This window comes from Lates calcarifer, linkage group LG5 (assembly GCF_001640805.2).
Source record: "Lates calcarifer isolate ASB-BC8 linkage group LG5, TLL_Latcal_v3, whole genome shotgun sequence".
NCBI lineage: Eukaryota > Metazoa > Chordata > Actinopteri > Centropomidae > Lates > Lates calcarifer.
This window is the reverse complement of record NC_066837.1, coordinates 4,779,147-4,803,389: the sequence shown is the minus strand read 5'-3', so window position 1 is coordinate 4,803,389 and position 24,243 is coordinate 4,779,147. Positions and strand designations below refer to the sequence as shown.

The window sequence follows — 24,243 nt, the reverse complement described above, 5'->3', positions numbered from 1 at the left end:
AGTCTCCACAGACTTTCAAAAGAACCTTGGCAGAAGAGCTTGTGAAAAAGGTTTTAGCCCCCATCCACAGCCAGGATGTACACCTGGCAACACACAGTGAACCCCAGATTGCTATGCCTCTTGATTCTTGAGGTGCAAGATGCTCAAGTGACTCAAAAATGAGATGGCAGCTCTCAAAGCACTTTCTCTTTTACTCTAAAATTAAAGTTCAATTCTCTTAATGGTTAAAAAAAACAGACACTTTTTTATTTCTTGTGTTTTTTTATGGCAGCATGCAGACAGTGGCACACAGCCAAAATGACAGGACAGTTTAAGCAATTAATGCTCAAAGATATCAGTCAGCAAGAGCAAATAATTTCACATAAACTGCCAGTCCACCAAGCACAGCCTGATGATACCCTCCAGAATATCCCATCCTAACATATGCCTAATTGTTTACAACTGCTTGTTTACATAAATACAAAATGCTGCAGGGGAGGAGGGATGGGGGGAGTGGGGGAGGAGGGGAAGGGGGGGGGTAAAGGAGGGTTTAGAGTCAGTACACTATCAGACAGAGCTGGAGAATTAATAACAATTTGTGGCAGATAATTACTTATCAATTAAAGCTGTTATCCTGCCTAATTAGGCAACGTTCATTAAATTCAGCCAATTTAAACCTTAATCAAAGTTAGCAGGGCCTGACAGCAGAGTGAGAGTCAGTGGAAGAGCGCCCCCCAGTGGAGGAGAGGAGAAGGAGGAGTTCCTCAGGATGATCTGTCTATGTGTGTGTGTGTCTGTTGACTTTGGTAGGACTCAGATCAATAACAGCAGCAGTGCCACGATGTTAAAGTTGTTTCAAGTAAAGATCCCAAACATTTACTGAAGTAACAGTACAAAAGTATTATCAGAAAAATGTACTGTGTCAAAAGTATAGTACTCATTCTACACAATTGCTAATTTGTGTTTTTTGTGTGTTTTTATTATTATTATTATTATTATTATTATTATTATTATTGGTGCATAAATGTGTATGTAGCAAGATGGAGCTTTTTTCTATTATTATGCTGTCTGATTAATTATCTAACTATAACTGTTAAATAACTAGTGTAATATTAAAAGTAGAAGTATAAAGTAGCATGAAATAGAGTTGCTCAGAACTGTCCTTAACTAAAGTACCTGAGTAAATGTACTTAGTTACTTTCATCACTAATAAACATAACATAACATAAAATAACAGAGACACAGTTCATGTACAAATGTACCGGGTTACTCTCCACTGAAGATGGTGATGATGGTGGTTATTATTATTATGAGAAGTCTTTGTAGACATAGCTTAAGTGGTAAAATAAGTACACAAAGAACTCCTTTACTGATGTAAAAGAAGTAATACATCCCTCCACCCATACATTATCTATACCGCTTATCTGTTAAAGGTCAGATAAGCGCCTTTTCAAAGTATTACTGTAATACTGTACATTATTATTATTGTTGATGCATTAATTTAAGCAGCACACTGGATCTAATCTGATGGATTGTTTGATAAATGCAAAATAAAAATGCATCATATCTTGTTTTGTCTTCATATCTGAACTAACTGTTGCTGTCAAATAAATGAATAAAAAGTACAATATTAACAGAGGTTAACTGCTTGAGGACAAATGTACTTAGTTACTTCCCACCAATGATTATTTTTATTTATCTATTCAAAAGCTTTAAAACTACAATCAGGCACACAATGACTCCAGTTTTAACACCCTCCTTCACCCTCTGGCCCATCACCTCTGATTTTTAAAGCCTTCACTTCCAAGAACTGCTGTGGCCAATTGACAACAAAGCACAAGCTTCTCGGGGCGTCTCGGCACGAGGAACGAGTTAATTAATATTGGCTCCTGTTTGGTCTAGTTAATGAATGAGTGAATTATGCACCTCTGGGACACCGCCTCCCCAATCGGTTTAAATTATCCCCCACACCCCTCTTCCAACATTGTCCTCCAATTTCCCCACTCTGATCCTGCACTGATGGGGTCCCTGTCACCAACCACACACACACACACACACACACACACACACAGGGAGAGAGAGAGAGAGAGAGAGAGAGAGACTGAGGCTCCATCTGTCTGTCTTCATTCTGCTTGTGTGTATTTTAGTTCATTGTCTCCAGCACATTTATTGACGCCTTTTCTTTCTTTTTTTTTTTTTTTTTGATTCAACGCTTCTGTTCGACCTCGCATCGTGAGCTCAGGGTGGCAAATAACTTCCATCCCATTAACTCGTTTGAGAGGGGAGGCTAGTCAAACAAAGCTTGGCTGCAATCTGATCCTCCCTCTCTCTCTGTCACACACACACACACACTCACACTCACTTCTGTTGGTCAGGGAGGGTGAAAAAAAAAGATCCATATTATTTGCATTAAAAGCCTTGCACCGTGAAATTCATTTATAATTACAAAGCGGGGTGCAGTGTGTGTTATGCAGATCAGGGACATGTGTGTGGACTGAGTGAATCACGCCCGGATTGGTTATTTTGTGATATGCTAACACGAATGTATGGTGACAGATTGCAATTATCCCGTTATTGTAATTGTCAAAGTCAATTCACTGTGGGCTGAGTGCACGCTACATGAAAAAGACCAGGATTTACACACAACTGTGTAGATTTGATTGTCTGTTTGACCCTCAAAAAAACCCTGCTGTAACAAACACACTGCTGTCAGGGCTTCACCTTAGATGACATGATGACACTCTGCAAGTTGCTCCCAAATTAATCAATTATGTGTTATGTTTCAGTTTTGTATGTTGTGAACTGACTATGAAGTATATGCTGATAAAATAAATTAAAAGATTAGTTAAATAAATCAAGGAGGAATTAGGCCTGTAACGATTTTATAACAGCTTAAAATGTACAGCAAGTTTCATCATGTGGAATGAAATATATAATAAAGCTGATATAAGACTCTCAGTTTTCTGAAATTAAATCACATTAATTAAAATGTAAATTAAATTACAAACTGTTTCATTGTTAAATAAAATATGGGCATACTGAGTATATATGTGCTGAGGAGTTCATAATCAATCTAAGATAAACTGTCCCTAAAAATATCTTAAAGCATTTTCACTTACAGAATGTCTGCTGATCCTCATGGGCCTCCAGCGCCCCCTTGTGGTGGACAAGGCACTGGGCAGGTCTCTGAACAGGTTTTTGTGCCAGTCTGCATCTCTCTGCCTATAGCACACAAATCTGTATGCCCCTGCAGTCATGGACAATTGGCAAGTATGAATCAGAGGCAAAGATTTTTCTCATTCAAAACACCACAGCAATTCATTTTACTCACTATCTCACTACTGCTATCATTAAATACATAAAAAGAACATATGCACTGACTGATATACAGAAAAAAGTTAGTCCGTTTGCTTATTTTGCCACAATCCTTCATTATATTCTGCACAGAGATCCAGAAACTGGTCAGAACTGAGGGAGGGATGAATGTCCTTGAATAAAGTGCACATGACCTGAGACTGGGATGGCAGTTCACCTTTCAGCACAACAATAACCTGAATACTGGAGGTCAGGACAAGTCTCTGATTGTCCTTGAACAGCTGAGCCAAAGCCCAAACTTAAAACCCAAAGAACATCTGTAGAGGCAGGTACATGTAGATGGCAGTTCACAGACACTTCCCATTCAGTCTAACAGAACTTGAGGGGAAGCTACTGCTTTGAAAAATGGGATAAACTGCCCAAATCCAAGTGTGCAAAGATTGCACAGATTTACTCAAGAAGACTCAAAGCTGTAATTTCTGTCGAAGTGGCTTTTACAAAGTACAGAGTTAAGGGGTCTGAATACTTTTTGATTTTTGAACACATGCTAAAACAATTCTAAAAACATGTTTTCAGTTGGGTTATTCAGTGTAGACTGATGGGCAAAATGGCTATTTTATCCATTTACAATGAAATTTACAACACAAAATGTGCAAAAGGTGAAGTGGTCTAACTATCTGTCCGTTATCTTAGCTTAGCATAAAGCCTAGAAACAGAGTAACAGTCTGGCTCTATTCAAAGGTAACAAAATCCATCTCTTAGCACATTTGAAGTCCGGTCTCTAATAAACGGGTTATATCCCATGTGTTTAATTTTCTTTAACATTAAGTTGTAAAAACAAACAAACATTTCGCCATTTTTATGGAAGTTAAGTGCCAAATTATTCTTGACACTGAGCAGTTGCCAGGCAACCAGCGGATGTCATCATGCCAAGAAAATGCATGTCGTTTTTTTCAGTTTGGATTAAACAAACAACATGTAAATCATTAGTTAGATTTTGGGGTGCAAGGAGGCAGATGTTCTTAATGTTAACTAAGCTAGTAAGCTAACCGCTTAGCTAACCTTATGGGACAGACTGACTCGGAAAGCAATTAAGGATTTCTCTGAACGTCAAACTGTTCCTTTGGTGAGTGAAGGTAAAACACCTATTTTCTTTTCGCTCTTTCAACCCAGGAGGAAAAAACACGGACATTTTTAAAGCTAGATTCGTTGACAGATACTCCGCAGTGTCTTGAAGGGGATTGGCTGTGGTCAGTGACACACCTGAGCACACCTGCATCTATTTTCCTACTTAATTAGACTCTTCCTGTCTCGTTCAAACCAAACCGCAGAGAGCGCCTGTGCTGTGTGTTATCCGTTGTGATGGCTGAGTCCCGGAGAGTTCAGTTAACCACCCTGTTCTGTGATGTACCTTCCTCCTCTGACCCGCCGCCGACTCCGGCCCAGAAGTCTTCAACAGGTGCTCAGCAGGGGAAAGAAAACTGCACAGACCGACCCGCTGACACCGACACAGTCCGACTGGTCCTCACATTATTTGAGCCCAATGAGCGGAGCTTCCCAGAGTTCAGTTACAGTCAACTTATTGACAACAAGGTGGGGTTTTATTCTGACTTCTGCTGAGAAAACGTTTCTTTAAAAGGTAATTTGGGCTACGGAAAACATGTTGGTTAAAGCTGTAACCATGTTGAGATACACTTGTATATTTCTTTTTTCTTATGCGCATGTCTCATCAATATCATAGTTGATCATAAAGTAACACAAGCTGTGATTGGTTTGTCATTATTTTAGTTATTTTGTTTTGTTCATGCCCTGTCTGACTGAGTATTTCAGCCTTTATTTAAGAGTTTCAACCTTTTTTCCAAACTGTTTTAACATGATATCACTACAATAATGGCCTTAATCATTTCAAGAACTGTCCAAAGAGCGACATTCACAAACATCTCACAAGGAAGTCTTTCATGCTGAGCTAAATTTGTTATTCTAAGATGCAGAAATACTTACTTTTGTGTAAAATGTATGATTGATATGAGACTTAACCTTTTGTAGATCAACCACACAGAAGACAAAGGCCCACTGAGCAAATTTGAAGAGGAAGAAAAGCGAGAGAACGATGAGGTCGCTGCCCTTGCAAAGAAGTTGGAGGAAAAATATGTGAGTAGCTTTTCTGAAAACCTTAACCACTCGTAAATACCAACAGATTTCACCAACAATCCTCCTTGGACAGTTGGACAGTGTAAATTTTATATTGTTTAAAATCTCTCTGAACAAAAAGTCTTCATCAAAATGGTGTCATTCTCTGCATTCTGTCATTGCAGGGCGGCAAACCCAAGAAAAAGAAGGATCGTATTCAGGACTTGATTGATATTGGATTCGGTTATGATGAAGAGGATTCTTTCATCGACAACTCTGAGGCTGTGAGTCCAGTGTTAAGTCACACATTTGATTTTCTCCAGAATTGTTATCAAGTCATAATTCTTCTTCATCTTTGAGGACCTTAATATACTGTATGAATTTGTTTACCGCACTCACCTTTGCTCAGAAATGTGGTCGATCTGTTTGTTTCCCTTAAAATTTGTGACATTTAGTGGCCAGTCAATCTGTCCACATGCTTTCTTTGGCTGTTCTCTTTCTTACTAATAAAAACTATTTTATTTTGCTCCTGACTGGTCTCTGTAGTATGATGAATTTGTTCCAGCCTCCATCACAACTAAATTTGGTGGATTCTATGTAAACTCGGGCGTGCTCCAGTTCCGCCAGGCTTCTGACACTGAGACTGAGGATCTCACAACAGAAGAGAAAACGCTTGAGCCCTCAAAAGTGAGTACTGCATCAATGTGAAGGATTGTAGTGTAGTATATTGTTTTGTCCATCTCAAAGACAGACTTTAATGTAAGGGGATGGCTCCACTATTTTTAACGTAGGCCTCAGTTTCCCATGTTTTTAGATGTCAGATCAGATTGTTACCATTAGTGTCAACATTGTGGATAGGATTCCTACAGAGACAGACCTTTTTATTTAAGAGTGAAATCCTTTTTGTTTAACCAGACTCCACTGACAAAAACAGTACATTTACGTTGCAGAACATGGGAGTTTCTGGAATAACGCTGCCTTGATCGATGAGTTTGTTTGTGTTATTGTGGGAGTTTCAGTGGCGTATTCAGAGCCACAGTTTGTAGGAATCCTATCCATACTTTTGTCAGACACAACATGGAGAAAGACTTCTGAACCATGTCTTATAAGACATAACGCCTTCAAACATACATTTGTAGAAACGTAAACTCAATGGTGGACAAGATAAGCCAAAGAAGAAGCATTGCACAGCAGGTGAAGAGGTGAAAAACAACATGGATCCTAAGTCAAGGTGAGGCTGACCAAAGTGATCCTTGGAGCTATTTTGATGCTGATACCAGAACATTTGATTTAATGAGTCCCAAAACAATTCTCTCATAAGCATAATGATCTCGCAGCACTTTGTCTGAAATTGGACCAAATGATGAGACGAAGAAGAAAAAGAAGAAGAAGGCGGTTGGCACATTAAGTGTCACAAGCATGCTGAAGAAGTTTCAAAGAGAGAAGGAGAAGGAACGACAGAAAATGGAGAAAGCAAATCAGAGGGCAGCAGGGATCATGGGTTTACCCACAATCCCTCTGTGCCCGGCAGATGCAGCCGGCGGTGGAGGCTCAGGACTGACCGACCCCCTCCTCAGTTTAATTGGATCAACCAATGATCACGCTCTTATCCAGGCAGCCAGCACAGTGGATTTTGATATCGATTTGGACTCTTTATTAGATGTCAGTGACGAGACTTCATCACCAAAGTCTTTTCCTCAACCTGCCACAGAGACGCAGCTTTTCCAACCCAAAACAAATACTCCTACCCAGATAAATGTTGTTCTTGCTCAAACACAACCTCAAAAGACTTATTTGGAGCCAAAGACTCACCCAGATCAAATCCAGCTCCTGTCAGAAGCCAGTTCTACTCCACCACATCAGTGTGCCCCCCTGCCAGAGGGACTTACCCCAGGACTGGAAGACGGCATTAGAAAACTCATGGCGGTAAGGTTAAATTTGGTTATTTATGTATGCTGATATCAGTATTTCTATGTGCATGTGTTGTTAAATAGCATCAACTGTAAATGGATGAATGCAGGATGGCTGCATATTAGATGTACACAAATTTTTCAGGCTGCCAAAACCTCAGAGGGAGAGTCAAAACTCAAGTTCTTCACTCCAGAAATCAACTCAATCCTGTTAGAGTGAGTAATCCAACCACACAGAAAAAGCAAATATTGTGTTAAGCCAGGAGCAAACTGGAAGCCTTTTTAAAACCCCAATCAACTGTAAAATGCACGAAGCATGTGGTGTTTAGATTTCTGTCACGAAGCAGTTTATACTGCAACATCAGAATCCAGACCTGTTGTAGATTCAGCAACATTTAGAAGGCAAGATACTTTAATATTAGAGTCCTGTACACCCCAGGATAATGTCAGCTGATTGTTTTGTATGGCCTGCTCACTTTGCTTATCCCTTAGCTTCTAATCTGGTGCCCTCATCAGGTCAAAAATGTATCCAGTACTTTTGATTATGAACAAATACCTGAAAAACTGACATTAACATGCTTGCACACTAAGCTAAGATAATGAATAAGCTAAATGTCATACCTGCTAAACATCAGCATCTTAGCATTGTCATGCTGATGTTGCATTTACATAAGTACATCCTCAGAGAGCTGCCAGCATGGCTGCAGATTCCTGGCCTTGTTTGTATGAATACTGACTCTGCAGTCATAAATCAGATGTCCTGGGTAATAGATTGTGTTTATATTAGCATCTTTAAACTTAAAACAGTGCAAAGCTTAATAATACACTCACATACCCACACACATTCATACTTCAGTGATTCTGTTTTGCTTGAGGACACTTCAACACAGAGTTAGGTAGAGCTGTGGATTAAATCACCAACCCTGTGATCACTTGAAGAACTGTTCTACTCTCATGTATAAATCTGACCTGTCTGGGTTATAGTCAGGCTTTGAGTTCTTTGCTTTAGCCGTCCATAGTGATGTTGAACATGGTGTTTAAGTGCATAGTTCATCTCTCTAACTGTCTTGGTCCAGTATTGAGCTGCAGTGTCGGGAACAGAGCAGTCAGTTGCGCTCCAAGGTGTACACACACCTGTCGTCTTTCCTGCCCTGCAGCAGAGACACACTCCTCAAACGTGCAAAGAAACTGTTACTCACACACCAGGTGAGTGTGCTTAATGTTTGAGTTGTATTTCTGCTACAGATAAAACAGGCTGCATTATATTTGTATGTGACTTCTTGAACCTGACACCGACAAGGAGGAACCCACTGATGTGGAGGATCCTGTGCAGAAACTGAAGGAGGCCATCGGCAAAGTTATGCCTGAACAGATTGCGTGTTACCTGGCAAACTGCCAAACATATGAACAAGTCAAGGCTTCAAAGTAAGTCCATTAGCAAATATTGTTGGGTGATGAGTGAGAGGAAAATCTTTCTTAATCACACTATTAAAGTTTTTTAGATACATAGCATTTATTAAACAATTCCTACTTAAAAACCAACAAACACAGAAAACCTATGTCCATGTCAGGGCAACAGAGGAGAGGAATGTAAATGCTGGCCCAGAGGACAATGTGGAGGAGAAGGGTGGGAAAAGAGGAGGTCCTAAGAAGTTGTTCAAATGGAACGAAGAAATCAGGTCAGATATAATAAAGATCAGTAGATTGAACATTTCAAACAAACAAGACAGAATCTGGAAATAGAGTAGCCTGTTTTCTGTTTTTGCTATAAAAATGTAACCTGTAGCTTTTTCTCTTGTGTAAATTTGGTTATGTTTCCTCTCATGCAGGGAATGCTTGTGCCAACTGTTAAGGCCAAGAATGGACAGATATAAAAAGGAAAGGAAAGGGAGCCAGGAGACAGAGGAGTACCTCAAGACATTACTGGACAGTGAGGTCAAACCACTTTGGCCAAAAGGATGGATGCAATCCAGGTCTGTGATGTATGAGATACTGCTGTAAACTCACATATACCTTAAGTCATACAATGTTTTTCATGCTTTTAAAAGACTTTTCGCTTCCTTGTACATACAGACATGTCCTTTGTTTACATTTTTTAGGGTACTGATAAGGGAGAGCAGGAAAATATTAGGCCTCCTCACGTCATTACCGTAAGTGCAATAATCAGTTGAGTTTAAGCTGCAAGTTTAATTTTGTAGCTAGCATGAACTCTAAATATAGTTTAAAGTTCCACCAGAAGTTCTGAAATGTCCGATTTTTGACAGCGTATCAAACATCACTTAACCTATGTTATGTGTGCTCAGAGTAAAGAAAGCCAAAGCTGATAAGAAGCAGTCCTCCATCAGTGGTGCTTCCACAGTGTCAGATGCTCCACCACTGAAAGGAGAGCTCCCCCAAGAGACAGATGATGTCTTTATTGAAGGCTCAGATATTTCCAGTTCTATGTCACTTGGTGCTGTGGGGAAGGAATCCACTGCCCTGAAAAAGGTAGAGGGTAAAAAAGGAGGGGTGACGGTGGACGCTCATCCCTCTACGCCTGCAGAGTCAGATGAACCTCTGGTCAATGCCACATCTGCTCCGACTCAGTCACTTCTGGATCTCCTTGCTGATCAAGCGCTGGCTCAAGAGCAGCCTCTCACAGTTTCCCAGGAGCTCCTTGCAGCAGCTGTTGCAAAATACAAACGCTCATTTCAGCGCTGGAGCTTTGGGTTGGATACCAAAAGTCCTCCACTTCCTCCTCCGCCTCCTCAGTCCAGCCCAGTCAGCTTCCCAGTGAGCGGGGTGTGTCAGGTTGTTTTGCCCCAGCTACTGCAGACAGGAGACTTTGCCAGGCATGTGGATGCTAATGAGTTGCTGATCATTTCTGACGATTCTGACAGTCCCATACAGTGACCGCTCCCAATGCAGATTTAAACACCGTAAGTTTTATTTATTTTCTTTTCGTCATTAAATAAAGAAGGTCCTCAAAAATTTTAATGACTTTGGTAGAATATTTCACAGGAGATGGGTTAAAAGAATCGAAGCAGCAGAGGTTGATACGAGCTAACATGGGTCAAACAAATCCTACATTTCCCATAATGCCACAAGTAGCATCTGCTGATGAAGAGCTGAGAGCTCAGGAAAAAGCTAGTTAGTTGATCCTGCCTCAGTATTATTTTAACTTATATTTTTTCTAAGGTCAAGAGCAGACTTTTACACTCAGTCACGACCACGATTTGTATAACAGGCTTTCTGTTAAATATTTCCAAGTCTCAGCACAGATGATCCTCATGTCGTCATAGTGACATCTTTAGGGTTCTCAACCAAGCGAGCAAAAAATACTATTTTTGCCAACCCAAGAATTTTGATCAATTGTGCTGTTCTGTTTTGTATACCTGTAACATTTTTATAGTTCCACATTTGGTGACCTTACGTGTCCCTAACATACTAATATATAATATAATTTATTGCTGTATTGCTGCAAGATTGTTGTCGATTCAAATAGATTTCTATGCCAATGACAGAGCTGTATAATGTTGTGACATAGCTCAGACATTCTGTCAGCTGGATGCAAAATATACATATTGTATGTGTTTGTTTTTTCTTTCCAGATGGGAACAGTGTTCTTGGAGATGGACTGAACACATGGCAAGATTGTCACAATCACAGAGTACTTACAATATCAAAAGTTTGTCAGCTAATATTAGTTTTAAAACTTTTTTTGGATTAGTGTGTCATGTGACACAGGAAGAAACTCACAAGAGTAATTCTTGTGGTTTTCACCTGTGAAAGGATGAGTTGCACTTTTACCAATGAGTAGACAGATGAAGTGACATCTCACCTCTTGTCTCAGTCTGACAAAACTTTGAGACACTTTACAGCTACTCAGTAAATCACTTATTCTAACAACCCTGTAACTCTGACTTGTATTTAAAAGGTTTTGTTTGAAATGTAAATGATTTACTTTGAGTTAATAAATAATAAAGAGATTACATGCTATATAACCAGTTTATTTCAGCTTAATCATCTAAACATGAGGTACAGAAACAGAGGTTTGAACATTTAGCTTTAGTATTGTCCACATTTTATTCTCACTGCTAAAACAATGTGTTCTGGTTTTGGCATGAGCTCCGGCCAGCGGGATTGAAGTTTCAGTCACATTCCTTTTAAAAATGTTACCTGCTCCAACACTTTTTATAATGAACTGTATTGCCACTTTTACATGTTTGACATTGCATCAGTGATTAACCAGCAGTTCTATTCATTTTGACCACATTTGTAACTACTGGAAAAGTTCAAGGCTAAAGCAGGAACATGTTGCTGTTGGACATGTGATGGTTCATTTTCAAGGGAAGTGAGGAAGGCACCACATACCTATGTATACAGGAAAAACACCAACATTGTTTTTCAGACAATGTTGTCTGAAAAACAATGTTGGTTTTCAGACAAACAACTTTTTAAAACAAACAGGCAAGGGGGTAAGCATACTACTGTCCCAGACCTATGGTAGTATGATCAGTTTGACAAGAGTAGAATGTGAATTTTTGTGGATGATTTGAAATTCACCTGTTGTGCAGGTAAAGTGTTATGCATTACACAGAGTTTAATAATAGAATAAAGTGTACCTGGGCAGAAGCTCTCAAGCAGAGACCTTCATTTTTCCCCCTTTTTTTTTTTTTTTTTTGAAAAGTTGAACATGAAGAGGTACAAAAAGACATGAATTCAAAGTGAAACCAATGTGGACATAAGAGTCTCCTCCTGGCAAATATTTCTTCACAGTTGGAGTAGTTCATACAAACAATATAGGAAGACAGATCACGCTGGGTTCATGTAGGAGGTTTTACAGCCAGTTAATCTGAATAAACAGGATGGCCAAAAGGAAATATCTATTGCAGCTGTTTGCAGTTCCTAGAGAGAGGAAGAGGCAGACAAATTAGTTGCATCAATACAGGGTGACCTTAAAACCTTTGCCTCAGTTAATTTTTTTCTTTACTCAAATCCCCTTTTGATCATGCAATACTTCATGAAATGACAAGCATAGATGTTTGTTATTATGATGTCCCAGTATAGAGAATAATGGTAGTTTGAAATCTAGATTACAGATCTACACTTATTTATTTTTGTTGTAAATTGAGTTTCAGTTATTTCATAAAAATGCATTTAATGCAAACCTACCACTGCCAGAAAGGATTTCCACCTCCACTGTAAAGTTTTTCTGTCCAAGATGTCCTTTTGTCCAGACTGTGTATTTCCCAGCATGCTTTCTGCTTGAGTGAGAAGGCAAGACAACCACCTGGCCATCTCTGAGCCAGGTGACTGATGGTTGAGGGTTTCCTCTCACCTCACAGCTGAGGCTCTCTCCCTCTTTCACCTGCAGTTTTGTTGGGCAAATGAGGTGTGGACCAACTAAAAGAGGAGAAAAGTCACACAGTTGGGAGTGGAAGAAAAGACAGTTGATGTGTTTTAGACAAGGAAATGGGTGAGGGGAAGTGGCATGTTAAAAAGCAGAAAGATTTTTTAAGAGACCCAAGAGTGGTTGAGGGGGGATAAGAGGAGAGGTTGTCAATAAAAAGTCTTATAGGTAGATTATACACTTTGAGCACATAATACCAAATGTTAACAGTTTCACTCACAGAGGACTGCAGCTTTTAGTTTTTGTGACGTCACCACTGGAGGATGCTCTGGTCCTTCAGGTCCCAGTTCTAGCTTGGCTTCACACCAGTACTGGACTCCATTGTCTTCTTTACTGGGGATGATGTCCACAGTGAAAATTTCAGTCATTGGTGTCTTCTCTGTGTTGTTGGACTGTAGTTGACCCAGTGCTGTCTTTCCTCTGTAGAAGGTCACAGTGAGGTTTTCTACAGGAGCAACGTTGTGTACTTCACACTGCAGAGTGTACTGATGACCCTCTAACAACGGTCCAGAGTGATTCCTAAAGCTGATGGACACATTATCTGGAGGCTCTATGGAGACATATACAGATCAACCACACAGAAAAGTTGATGCATCTTCTAAAATTTTAGAAAGATAAAATTGTTAACTCACTGTAGACTATTACAAGCAGCTCTATGTGGCACTGCCCTCCCTGTTCAACTAGTGCGTAGCACTTAGGCTTGATGTTCCACTCAGTCATCCTATCCACACTCCAGACCAGAAAACGACCCATAGTGAACAGTGGAGTCTCCTAGAGTTGCAAAAGGTCACAAATTACAATGCTATCAAAATTCTGTTGACTACAGTAGAATATTTCTGTTGGCGCAGAGCTACTTTATTGTGAGCACCTTTGTAATATAATCCAATATTGAAGTTCTGCAATAAACCCTATCTTTGCAGGTGTTTAGAGTTTTGGCTGTTGAAAGGATTCAGTCCTCTTTGAGTCTTTTGGTGTGGTCTCAGATAGGTCCCTTTATAGTTTTACCAAGGCAATGATGGAAAGACCTGGTGGATGGGACTGAGAGAAATGGTCTGCCTGATGTTAGTGTAAAAGGTGGACTTTTGTGCTTGTCCTTAAATGTCAGCAATAGACAAAGTCATTCATGACTGTGTCTGGTACAAGAGAACCTTAAGCTAAAAATACAAGAATGACTTTGAACAGTAGCTAGAAGTATCATTAGATTTGCAGCCATAGGTCTTGAACACTTTGAAGAGAGGAAAGGACCTGTCAGCTGAATGATATGTGGTGGTGAATTGGATCAAGTGGCAGAGGAGACCCCCTAAACAGACCCTGGAAACCCAGACATCATCTGACTGAGGTCCATGTCCACAACTCCTGCCTCCAGAGTTGTGGCATCCTAGTGGACACTATTCAAAGCAGCCATTTCAAAGCTAGCTGCACCAATTTGTGGCCTATCAGCCCCTTGTTGTTGGTAGTCTAAGAACCCACTGGTGGGCACCAGGGTGAGGGAGGCCATCCTGAACAAGGAATCGTGTGGGGCTTGATTAGAAGGGATGCCTGAAGCAGGAGGCCAGAAGAACTGCAGCGTTTGTGGCTTTTGTGTGGAAATGTGGCTCTTGGAGGAGTTTGGGGAGATAGAAGGATTTTCAGTTGGCCTGAGAGAGGTTCTGGCAAGCCATAAAACAATCCAGGAAGGGGAAGGCAAGGTCTTCTTCCGGCTGTTTTTAGCAGAGCAGGAGAACTCCTGACCTCAACTGAGGATATTATTGGACAGTGAAATACTTGGGGGAAGCCCTAACCATTTCCCTGGTAGAGGTTTGTGAAACAGTCAAAAAGTTTAACAAATGTTTAATAAGATTCACCATGAGATGGTGAAGACTCTGGATATTGTAGGGCTGTTTGATGCAGGAGCAGGGGCAATAGTTTTGAATGGGCAGAAAGAGGATCAAAGGGTGAGCTCTAGTTATTAGACCCCCCTAAAGGTCAGCCTAGAGTGAGAGCAGCACAAGCAGAGTTAAATCTGAAGAAAACAGACCTGGGCCGTGTGGCAAAGGTTTCACTTAACCTGTTTTTTATGTTCCAGCCCAAACCTATTGTCATTAGCTTTGGGTGGTGACCAAACAAATGCGGTCACAGATACAGATCAGGGATCTGATCAGGATGCCTCCCAGATACCTCCCAGACATTTCCCTCTGGAGGTATTCTGAACAAGTCTAACTGGGAGGACACCCGGGACAAAACAGAACATTCAGGAGAAATAGTGTATCCCATTTGGCCTGGAAATACCGCCAGCCTTGGCTAACATTAACTTACTTGGAATTTCAATACAGTTCAGTACAATATTAATCATCAATAATCACAAAGTGAAAATGACAGTAGAGTTCTGTGGCAGGGCTGTTACATTGGATTGTATTACATGTACATGGGGTTCTCAAGTCATGTATTCGACAACACTGATTCTCCTACCATGCTGTTGGGGACTTCCCAACCCAGAGCAAGAAGACCAGTTGGTGGTACAGAGCAGTTGACTGTGACTGGATCTTCAAACCTATGATGGGAAAGTTTATGCACAGTTAGTCATCACAGATTTACACAGAAAGAAAGAAAATGAATATTTCCCAAACAGGTTGGTGGTAACAAAACAGACCTGCAAGTCCAAGACTTTTTGTATTTGTTTGTGTCTGCATTTGTGCATAAATCAGAATTGAAAATATTTTTTGTCATTCCTCTCCAATGAACAGCTCCCTCCTTTTTCTTTATCACTAGTGTAAACATTTTGCCACTCTGAAATGACCAGTTATTCCTTCTGTACCTGACCACCACAGTGGAGGGCGAAATCTTCAAGGGGCAGTGGGCTCTTTCTTCAGAGCTGCTGATGGAGGAAGGGATGAGGGAAGAAGGGTCAGATGGGAGATTTGATGGAAAAGATGAGGGAGGTAAGATTTGCAATGGAAGAAATGGAGCAGGTGTGTAAATGGAAACAGGGAATGAGGTAACTGAAGTCACAGGAGTGGTCAGGGAGTGGAAAGGGAAGAAAGACACAGTAAGTCACCTAAATATGTAAACATAGAAATACATAGATCTAAAAATATAATAAAATTCCCTCAATCATTGTCAATTAGTGGAGTTTCACTGCAGTAATGCTCAAAATAGACATTAACTAATATGTATTTGTCATGTTAAATCCAATCCATCAAATGCACCAATATATGTTTATCTTGGTGCTGTGAACTCATGAGTCATTTTTCCCTGTCTTAACATAACACAGGCGGGGGTCAATTGAATTTTGCCAACTCGTGAAATAATACTCTTTTTAGCTGATCTATTGTGAACCATTGTTTCATAGTGCACTGAATACACCCAGTGTGTTCCTCTGAGGAAGGAAGGACACCCTGCCCAAGTCAAAAGAACTCCCTTCTCTTCTCTGTGACCATTGTTCCACTGAATCCTGAGGTTGTTCTCCTGCCTATTGGGTGATCTCACTCATAGTAGCTCACTGGGATGTGTCAGCAAACCAGCTGTCAAAATTTATAGTTATGTTTCCCACATGCCACTCTGCAAAATGAGGGGAACCGACTACTACCAGGTTATGTCTATTCAGACATTCTCATCTACACAGATAAAAACTGCTGTTTAAAACTGATTGAATGACATCTATTAAAGTAACAATGTGTAGTATTTGTTGAGTGACAGCGCCACCTGCAGGCAAAACAGGAAATGAAATCTGTTGGGCTCTGAGTGAGTGGTTAAGTGGTTTTCATGTACTTCAAAAAATAATTTGAAATTCTGTCGCTGTAACAACCACACCAAACTCTGTTTATAACTCTTGATATTTCCAAATTTTCATCACTGGATATTGGAGATGAAAGCTGGTTTTAAATTATCTCTTTAAAATTATTAAATTATCTCTTTGTCTTTTAACTGTCAGTTCGGCATTACGCTTGAACTTTCTGGGCCTGATTCCAGTAGTTTAAACTGCTGACTGCTGACTCAGTTAGCGGGAGATCATACCTGCTCACCAAAGTTACAAAGTGCAAGAACAGGTCTTTGGGATGTGGAGTGGGAATGACAGAGGCACCACTCTCCTTATTACAAGTCAGTGTGCCATCAAAATGATTCTGAAGCTGTTATTTTAAGGTAAAGTAGGTACATAATGTTTATTTGATATTACTACAAAGTAAAAAACTATTTAACAATTGCAGTTAAATACAGTTAAAGTATCAAAATTAACATAGTCATTTTGCAGGATGGGCCATTCGAAAGGTTTATATTATTATGTATTATAATTTTTGATTATTATTATTATTAATTTGGTAAATTGTAACAAGCAGCTGTTTGGACTGTAGCAAAGTTTTATCAGCCAAATTATTTTATTTATTTAACCTTTATTTAACCAGGATCTTGAGAATACAAGACCTGGCCAAGAAGGCACACCATTCCATATAAATTTCACAGCAAATACAAACAATATACCATGATAAACAGACAAAAGAAAAAAGACAAAGGAAGATCCAGCATAAGAATAGCAATTACACTCTCCAGATACACAGTTTTTTATTAGAGTTTTTTTTAGGAGGAGTGGTGCTGGGAAATTTAATGTATGACAACTCTTCACATTTTATAAGATGACTTTGCTGTTGTATAGTAGAATAAAAATTACATGATTTCTCTCTCTCAGGTATGAAATTACATAAAATGAAAATTTTGAAGTAAAGTGCAAATACCTTAAAACTATACTTAAGTGCAGTACTTTAATAAATGTAGTTAGTTACTTTGCAGTGCTACCAGTGTTGTCACTCATCAGTTAGGATACATATGTACACACATCTGATTAAATGCCCTTTTTGTGCTGTATAGGATTTATAAGATAAACCTGAGATGATGAGAAAATAATTTTTAAAAATTTAAAAAGTCATACTACTGCTCCTCAAAAGTTTCTCCCCAGTTCTCTCTTGTCATGTCAGGTTTGTTTATATAACCTGGAATTACATTTTTTCCTGAGAGAGCTTTACAAACTCTACAACATATTTTGTACGTAGATCCTTGTTCATCTCTCTGCTCACACTTCTGTTTCTCGCTCTTTGGTTAAAGCTGCCTACAGCACACTCATCTAGCTGTCATTTCACTCACCTGAGCCAAACAGGCGAAGCAGCAGAAGCGTTATTGACCAACCAGAAGCAAACATCCTTCGTCAGTTTCGCTGGCTCAAAATATGGGCTGCAGATGTTTTATTTCTGTCACACACAAGTTACTGGCTGTGTGATGCTGGCAGCAGCACAGTCTGAGACTTCTGAGAAAACACTGAGTACTTCTGGTTTTTATGGGGCTGTGGGTGTGTATGTATGTTTTCTTTTTCTTTTTCTTTTTCTTTTTTTTTTGGTGGGTGTGTGTGCACTCGTGTCTGAAACTAATAATCAGGCAATTCCTTTTCTTTGGCCTCTGAAACCCACCATGGGCGTTCTCTGTTGGTATCAAGAGAGGAAGGAAGGGAGGGTCAAGAATAATGCAGTGTAGTGCTGAAGCATGGAGGGCAAGAATGGGTGTGTATGTGTGTGTGTGTGTGTGTGTGTGTGTGTGTGCTGCTGTAGAGCTTTTGAGAATGCAAAACAGTAAACTCAAAGACGATATGTTGTCACAGAAAACCCACCCAGCTCTATATAAAGACAGCTGTTGTCAAAACTCCAATGATTCTTTTCAGTGTTACTTCCACTGTGTTGCTAAAAATAACATTCCTCATTCAGTCCAGTTAAAACGATGCATATTTTTCCATTTCATATGATCAAGATTTTTACATTAACAATGGATGTGATGGGTGTGGCCAGAAGTTACAAACAAAGGATTATCAGTTATCAGTTCCTCTCGGTTCTATGGAGCATTTTATTTGTCAGTGAAGGGCTTGGTTAAACCCACATTCTGCCACCTGACCAGCACCAAACAGCAGACAGGCAGCAAAGGGTTAGTGGTTAGTTGCTTATAGTGGAGCATTTATGAGCTTAAAAAAGAGATATTTTACTCCAGAGATCAAAAACAGAGCTAAAAGGAGAGAGAGTGTTGGACTATTCTATATACAGCTGTCTTGATCTTTATTTCCCAGATGGATCCACAGCTTAGCAAAAACTCTCCCGTCCACTTTTAACGTCCACGTCTGTTTTTGGTCTTAATGTTTTAATTTCCAATATAATTCCAATATTTCCTAATATATCTGATGTGTTTCATTAGTTGTTTCGTCATTGTTGGGCATTTCATTCTGTTTCCTTCATTGTTTTTAATTTAGTTATGTTTCCATGTAAAGCACTTTGTAACTTTCTCTTGAAAGCTGTCATATCAATTAAGTTAATTATTGTTTATTATTATTAATTATTATTGTTATAAATAATCACTATTAAAGGGGCAGGTCACCTAAATTTCAAACCACACATTTTCTTATTATGTGTTTGTTTGTTTGTTTGATTCTCCATCCACCGAGGAGAACAGTGAGATGTAATAGAAAGCTCCTCTAAAAACTAGTAAGTGCACCTTGAGTTAAGATAAATTCCACCATCATATTAAGGTGGAGGCACTCCACAAAAAGTAGTTACACAAGAAACTGTGTAGCCTAATATATGATGTGATATAGCTGTAGAGATCTGCCCGCCCACACATGTGGATTCATTGTTAAATGGTTTTTACTTCATTTATTTTTTTTAGATTATTCTGAGAGGTAGAGCTGTCTTTATGCATCAGGATTTGAACATTTGTCGTTTCTTGTCTTATGTATTGCTAAAGTTTAATGTGATTGAGGATGTTTATTTCTATCTGTACTTGTTGTTCCTCTGTGTCTGTGCAGCAGCCGTGCCCTGAACGTTTTCTAAACTTCCTGTTACACTAGTTTAAAACGAAAGCAGTTCACTACTTTGCGCCATTTTCTTTACGTTATCTGTTGGCTGTCGGTGAAACGGTAAGTCCCTGTGCATTATTATTCACGTTTTTGCACTTTGTGTCCGTCTGTCTGCCTGCTTCTTTTCTGGTCCCACGCTTGGTGAAATGAATTGATCAGCGAAACAGCTGGAGTTTGACACTGACGGTATCTGTTGACTGTGACTGTGTTCTTTACGTCTGTCGCTCTGTCTGCAGTGATATTACTGGTGACTGTTTCCAGACGCACATCAGAGTATCATCATATCATGTGAAGTGTGCATTGTGCTGGTTTGAGGCAAACAGGCTAACAACATGTGGGTTAAGTCCATGCCACAGACCGAGGAACAAGTCATTCCTGATTATGAGTCCAGATCCAGATGTGGATCCATTAACGCTTTAAAGGATTTCTGGTGCAACTTTTTCACAAGCTCCGCCTTATCAGTGGTTTGTATACTGTATTAACGGCTTTATTAATGGTAATAGATTATTTAGTGGTTGCCAGGCTGTGAAAAATCCTCCCTCCGTATGAAACTTACTTTGTCTTTGTGAAGGAGCTTTTTAAAGGGCCAGTCCACTCACTTTACACAAGTTAAGTTAACTCGATCATCATAGGGAGCACTGTTGAGCCTTTCAAAACACATCTTGTGTTGTCAAAAATGAGAAGATTAAACAGGTCAGACAGGTCAAACAGGTGGTGGGTGCGGTGTGAGGGGTATCCTCTGATGGCCCTGGTTTTCATCAGGAGGAGGATCCCTCCAATCGACTTACCGAAATGGCACAAAGTCCAAGTAACAACTCATAAACATTTAAAACTGCAGAATGGCTGTCATGAAAGTAAAATATTTAATTATAACAGTGAATTGCTCAGTAACATTTTTTGATTGTGTATCATCAAGTGAAACAGAGAGAGCGAGACAGCCATGACTTTTACAGCTACTTTTCAGCAGCTACAAGGTAAAGATAAATATATGTTTGAATAATCCACTGAATTACAGAGCTAGCTAAAAAGGCAAGTGTGATGCAGGAGAAGGGTTTTCCACATCCTGGCAGCCCAAGAAAAGTTCCTGTTTATTCTTACAGCTGATCTGTATCAGCATTATCAAATAATTTATCAACCAGTAATTAAGCCATTGGTTACAGATTATAAACCTTTTACAAAAACTGGTACTGCGTCTAAAGAGATTTGTCATTCTGTGTCATCATCTATTTTTTTCTACGTGAAATAGAAATTACCTGGAACCTTTCACAGGCTTAGTAGTGCTCGTGAGTAACTAATTGATCTATATGTGTGAACTTGTTGAAGCTTGACTTATATTTGCTTTGCTGCCCAGAGTTAGATGAGAAAATCAATACCAGTCTCATCTATTTCATATGAACCTGGAGCCTGCAGAGGGTTAGTTTAGCCTAGCATGAAGATTGGTCAAATCAACCAGCCTGACTGTCAGGAGGTCAACAAAATCCACCTACCAGCACCTCTAAAGCTCATTACCTAAAACATTGAGCATCTTTGGATTTCCACCTGTTCTGTGGACAAAACAAGTTTTTTGGGGGGGCTCTGGAAAATTATGATTTCATTTTTCTCTATTTATGAACATTGCATAGATTAAATGATTAATCAGTTAATCCAAAAATAATAATAACTGGCACATTAATCTTTTAAAAAATTGTTAGGTGCAGTCCTAGTCCAGCACATAAACCCCTGCACAAATATCATTCTTCTCATTGCACTTAATCAACAAAGCAAACAAGGGTATTGTTGAACTATTCCTTTAATATTGAAGACTCATCTGGAAAATGAAAACTAATTTACCATCTTCTACCTGTTCAGTGAGCAGAGATGCTGGTTCCAGAGCTGCTTTTAGAGACACTGGAGAACCTCCGCGAGGACGACTTCAAAACGTTTAACTGGTACCTCTCGATGGAAGTCTTGGCTGGCTGCAAACCAATTCCCAAGTACCGTCTGGAGAAATCATCCCGGAGAGAAACTGTGAGTAGGATGACAGAGACCTATGGAGAAGAGTCGGCCGTGAGGATCACTGTTACGATACTGAGGAAGATAAGAATCATGGATGAAGCAGAGAAGTTAGAGAAGACATATGCAGGTGCAGTGGATGATGACTTTTATTAATCTCACCTGTGAATCAAAGAAACCAAAACCAGTTTGTTTCTAGCCTTTGTTTACATGTTTCTTTACTAATTCTCTGCATCTGTATCTTTTCAGCTGAAGTTGGGAAACCAGCTGCACCCTCCTCCTCTGCTTTAGCACCTCCTGCTGCTCCTGCCTCATTGACTGCTCAGCAGGGAAGTGTGATCATCGCTCCGACAGTCACTGGTGGCACCTCTGGATCATGGAATATTACCATCAACAAATGATGATCTATTAATGAATTTTTACCATAAAATCACAGAAATCTGGGGGCTGTTGGGGGCCCTGAGCATCTAGAACCTTGGAGCAATTGCCTAGGGATGCACCAATCCGGTAGTGGCTTCAGATGTCGTCAGATACTGACTCAAAGAGCTGGATCAAGTATCTGTGACAACAGGGCTGAACTGTTGGGATGATCAATTCATTTCTATGTTGGTCTACGTTTACATTTAATTTCTGCAAAGCCAGTGTTTTAAGTTGTAACAGCACTACAAATTACAGCTAACTTCCTCAAGCACCTTCTGATGCATTATACCAAAGACCATGACAAGCTCAACCACATGATTCAAAGAATCTGTAACCTTTGTTCGACACGTTGCAAAGAACTGGATGGATGTTAAAAGGTTTACCAAGTTGCTGGTGCACGATCATTTTAACAGACTAGCACATCTCTACATGTGTGTTTGTTTGTCATGTGGCTTTACAAAGTTAGGAAAGCAATGTTTAAGTCTATCTAGATGTTGTCCTACAGTCTCCACCACACAGTGAGGCTTACAGCTTAGTAATTAAATACTGGTATCTGATTGGTACCAGGATCAGTATTGGTATCAGTCAGATCGATGCATCCCTACAATTGCTTACTTTGCCCACTTTCCAATCCAGGATGCTCAGGTCCTTGGTGTAATTACCTCTACAGAATATTTCATATGAAATAAACAACAACAAAACAAGCAGTGTTGCCTGTACTTTTTTAACACCACTGTAGACAGATGTTAAATATTTTACGTTTTGCTCTCACAGAGTTTAGCAGAAGGACTAAGGTGTAATCTGTAAGAGTTCAGTCCTGTGTGGAGAAACACTGACATTGTTGGTACAAATGAAAAGCATTGAACTGCCATAAATACTATAAAAGTCTATTTTTTTCACAGCGGATATGTTCACTGTGTTACCAATGACAGAAAAACAGTTAAGACTCCTTTAAAGGAATCTGCAGGTGCTTGTCATCTCCAGCTGGTGTCAGCAGGTGGAGCTAGGACCACACTGATGTGACCAAGTGGCCCTTTAAGTTTCTGTGTGTCACTGTATTGAATACATTCATTTAAATAACCAGGTAGGAGTAGGTGTGATGTTCCTCAGATTTAATGATTATTTGACATTTGCAAGGATTTTGCTGCAGAAACACTTTCAGATGCTCATCGGTTTTATTTTTTCAGTTCAGTTATTGTGACCTGCTGCAGCTGATGTTTCAGACGGCTGACTGGGCCTGTGATGGCTGATTTTTTGCCTTCTCATGCAAAGGGGCAGAAACTGTTTGCTCAAAGTTATTGGTTTTTATCTGACTTTTTACATTTCTTTTAACAAAATCAAGTTATCTGCATATGTATTACCTTTAAATTCTTACTTTATCTTGTGTGCTTCTCCACCTTGGGGATGTAAATATTTAAAAAGACAGAGCAGTTTTTGTCTTTGGCTTTTGTCACATTGTTAATACTGAATACATCAGTTGTATAAAGTCTCTGACTTCAAAAAGCTCTGACATGGACTTATCAATGTCTGGTCAGATGAAAGTGTCATTTCCTTGTGTGATATTTCATGGTTAGGATATGTGTTTTGTCTTGTGTTTTCTTAGGGGAACAATCAAACCTTCAGTCAGCCTCTGCCATTCTCACTAACATGAACTTGAACTTGCATCTGTGCTTGTGGTTTGCTGTAGTTAAACTTCCTTCTCAGCAGCCTAAATTTAAAAATAACAGCTGTCTATATCACCACACAAGGTTACTGTGTTAGCAGATCAACTTCTGTGAGGATGACTGTGTTCACTGTGTCACTTGTGCCACCACAGGAAGACTTCTGCAAAAATTTCAGAAAATAGTTCTTATTTTTATACTCAGAGTTATCACAAGGGTGTTTAAACATAGACTGGAAAACATAATGATTATGTCATTTATTGGTTTGTTGTGTAGTAATTTTTGTGATTGTTTTCCAGTATTCATCACCAACACAGCTTCCTGTGATCCTGAAGTTAATGATCCTGAAGTTAGTTTTCTTTTGTGTGTTTTTAAATTGGATTTCACTGCTGATTTCTGAATTAGCAATGGTAAACCTTTTGCAGATGGCTAGTCCTATTAACTTAAATGAATATGAACACAGGTACATTACCCTCTTCTAACCACGGTGGCAGTTCAACATCACATTAGAGGAAATCTCCTCCACAAGAATGTGGGAGACAAAGACTGGTAGCTTTCTTTCCTGATGGATCCTCATGGATGATG

The 24,243-nt window shown here is 39.6% G+C and overlaps 2 protein-coding genes across 4 annotated transcripts; one reads left to right on the top strand and one right to left on the bottom strand.

Moving 5' to 3' along the window:
* The first annotated feature begins 4,210 nt into the window (after positions 1-4,210).
* Positions 4,211-11,272, top strand: LOC108887200 (ubinuclein-1). 3 transcript variants are annotated; one of them, XM_051070424.1, is made up of 15 exons: positions 4,211-4,420; positions 4,626-4,887; positions 5,341-5,445; positions 5,610-5,708; positions 5,971-6,111; positions 6,564-6,655; positions 6,762-7,350; positions 7,480-7,550; positions 8,411-8,540; positions 8,638-8,759; positions 8,906-9,013; positions 9,164-9,307; positions 9,434-9,484; positions 9,638-10,252; positions 10,925-11,272. In XM_051070424.1, the coding sequence occupies exons 2-14, from the start codon at positions 4,657-4,659 to the stop codon at positions 10,224-10,226; spliced, it is 2,472 nt and encodes an 823-aa protein (XP_050926381.1). In that variant the 5' UTR covers positions 4,211-4,420; positions 4,626-4,656; the 3' UTR covers positions 10,227-10,252; positions 10,925-11,272. The 3 variants fall into 3 exon arrangements, with proteins under 3 accessions (XP_050926381.1, XP_018538003.1, XP_018538004.1); XM_018682487.2 differs by having other exon boundaries at positions 8,635-8,759; positions 10,925-11,271; XM_018682488.2 differs by having other exon boundaries at positions 4,211-4,430; positions 8,635-8,759; positions 10,925-11,271.
* A 35-nt stretch (positions 11,273-11,307) lies between these two features.
* Positions 11,308-18,093, bottom strand: LOC108887203 (intercellular adhesion molecule 3). The gene is made up of 7 exons (XM_018682491.2): positions 17,839-18,093; positions 15,521-15,704; positions 15,175-15,256; positions 13,359-13,497; positions 12,947-13,276; positions 12,489-12,719; positions 11,308-12,221 (listed from the first exon to the last, which is right to left on the bottom strand). The coding sequence occupies exons 1-7, from the start codon at positions 17,891-17,893 to the stop codon at positions 12,154-12,156; spliced, it is 1,089 nt and encodes a 362-aa protein (XP_018538007.1). The 5' UTR covers positions 17,894-18,093; the 3' UTR covers positions 11,308-12,153.
* Positions 18,094-24,243: the final 6,150 nt, after the last annotated feature.

Bases quoted from the DNA above. Each gene is read 5' to 3' on its own strand.
- LOC108887203 (XM_018682491.2), bottom strand. From the start codon at position 17,893: ATGTTTGCTTCTGGTTGGTCAATAACGCTTCTGCTGCTTCGCCTGTTT. The intron at 15,705-17,838 runs GTGAGTGAAATG...CTGTGACTTCAG, and splicing joins GCTTCGCCTGTTTGGCTCAG to TTACCTCATTCCCTGTTTCC. The intron at 12,222-12,488 runs GTAGGTTTGCAT...TCCTCTCTCTAG, and splicing joins GGAAATCCTTTCTGGCAGTG to GAACTGCAAACAGCTGCAAT.
- LOC108887200 (XM_018682487.2), top strand. From the start codon at position 4,657: ATGGCTGAGTCCCGGAGAGTTCAGTTAACCACCCTGTTCTGTGATGTA. The intron at 7,551-8,410 runs GTGAGTAATCCA...GTCTTGGTCCAG, and splicing joins ATCAACTCAATCCTGTTAGA to TATTGAGCTGCAGTGTCGGG. The intron at 8,541-8,634 runs GTGAGTGTGCTT...GACACCGACAAG, and splicing joins AACTGTTACTCACACACCAG to GAGGAACCCACTGATGTGGA.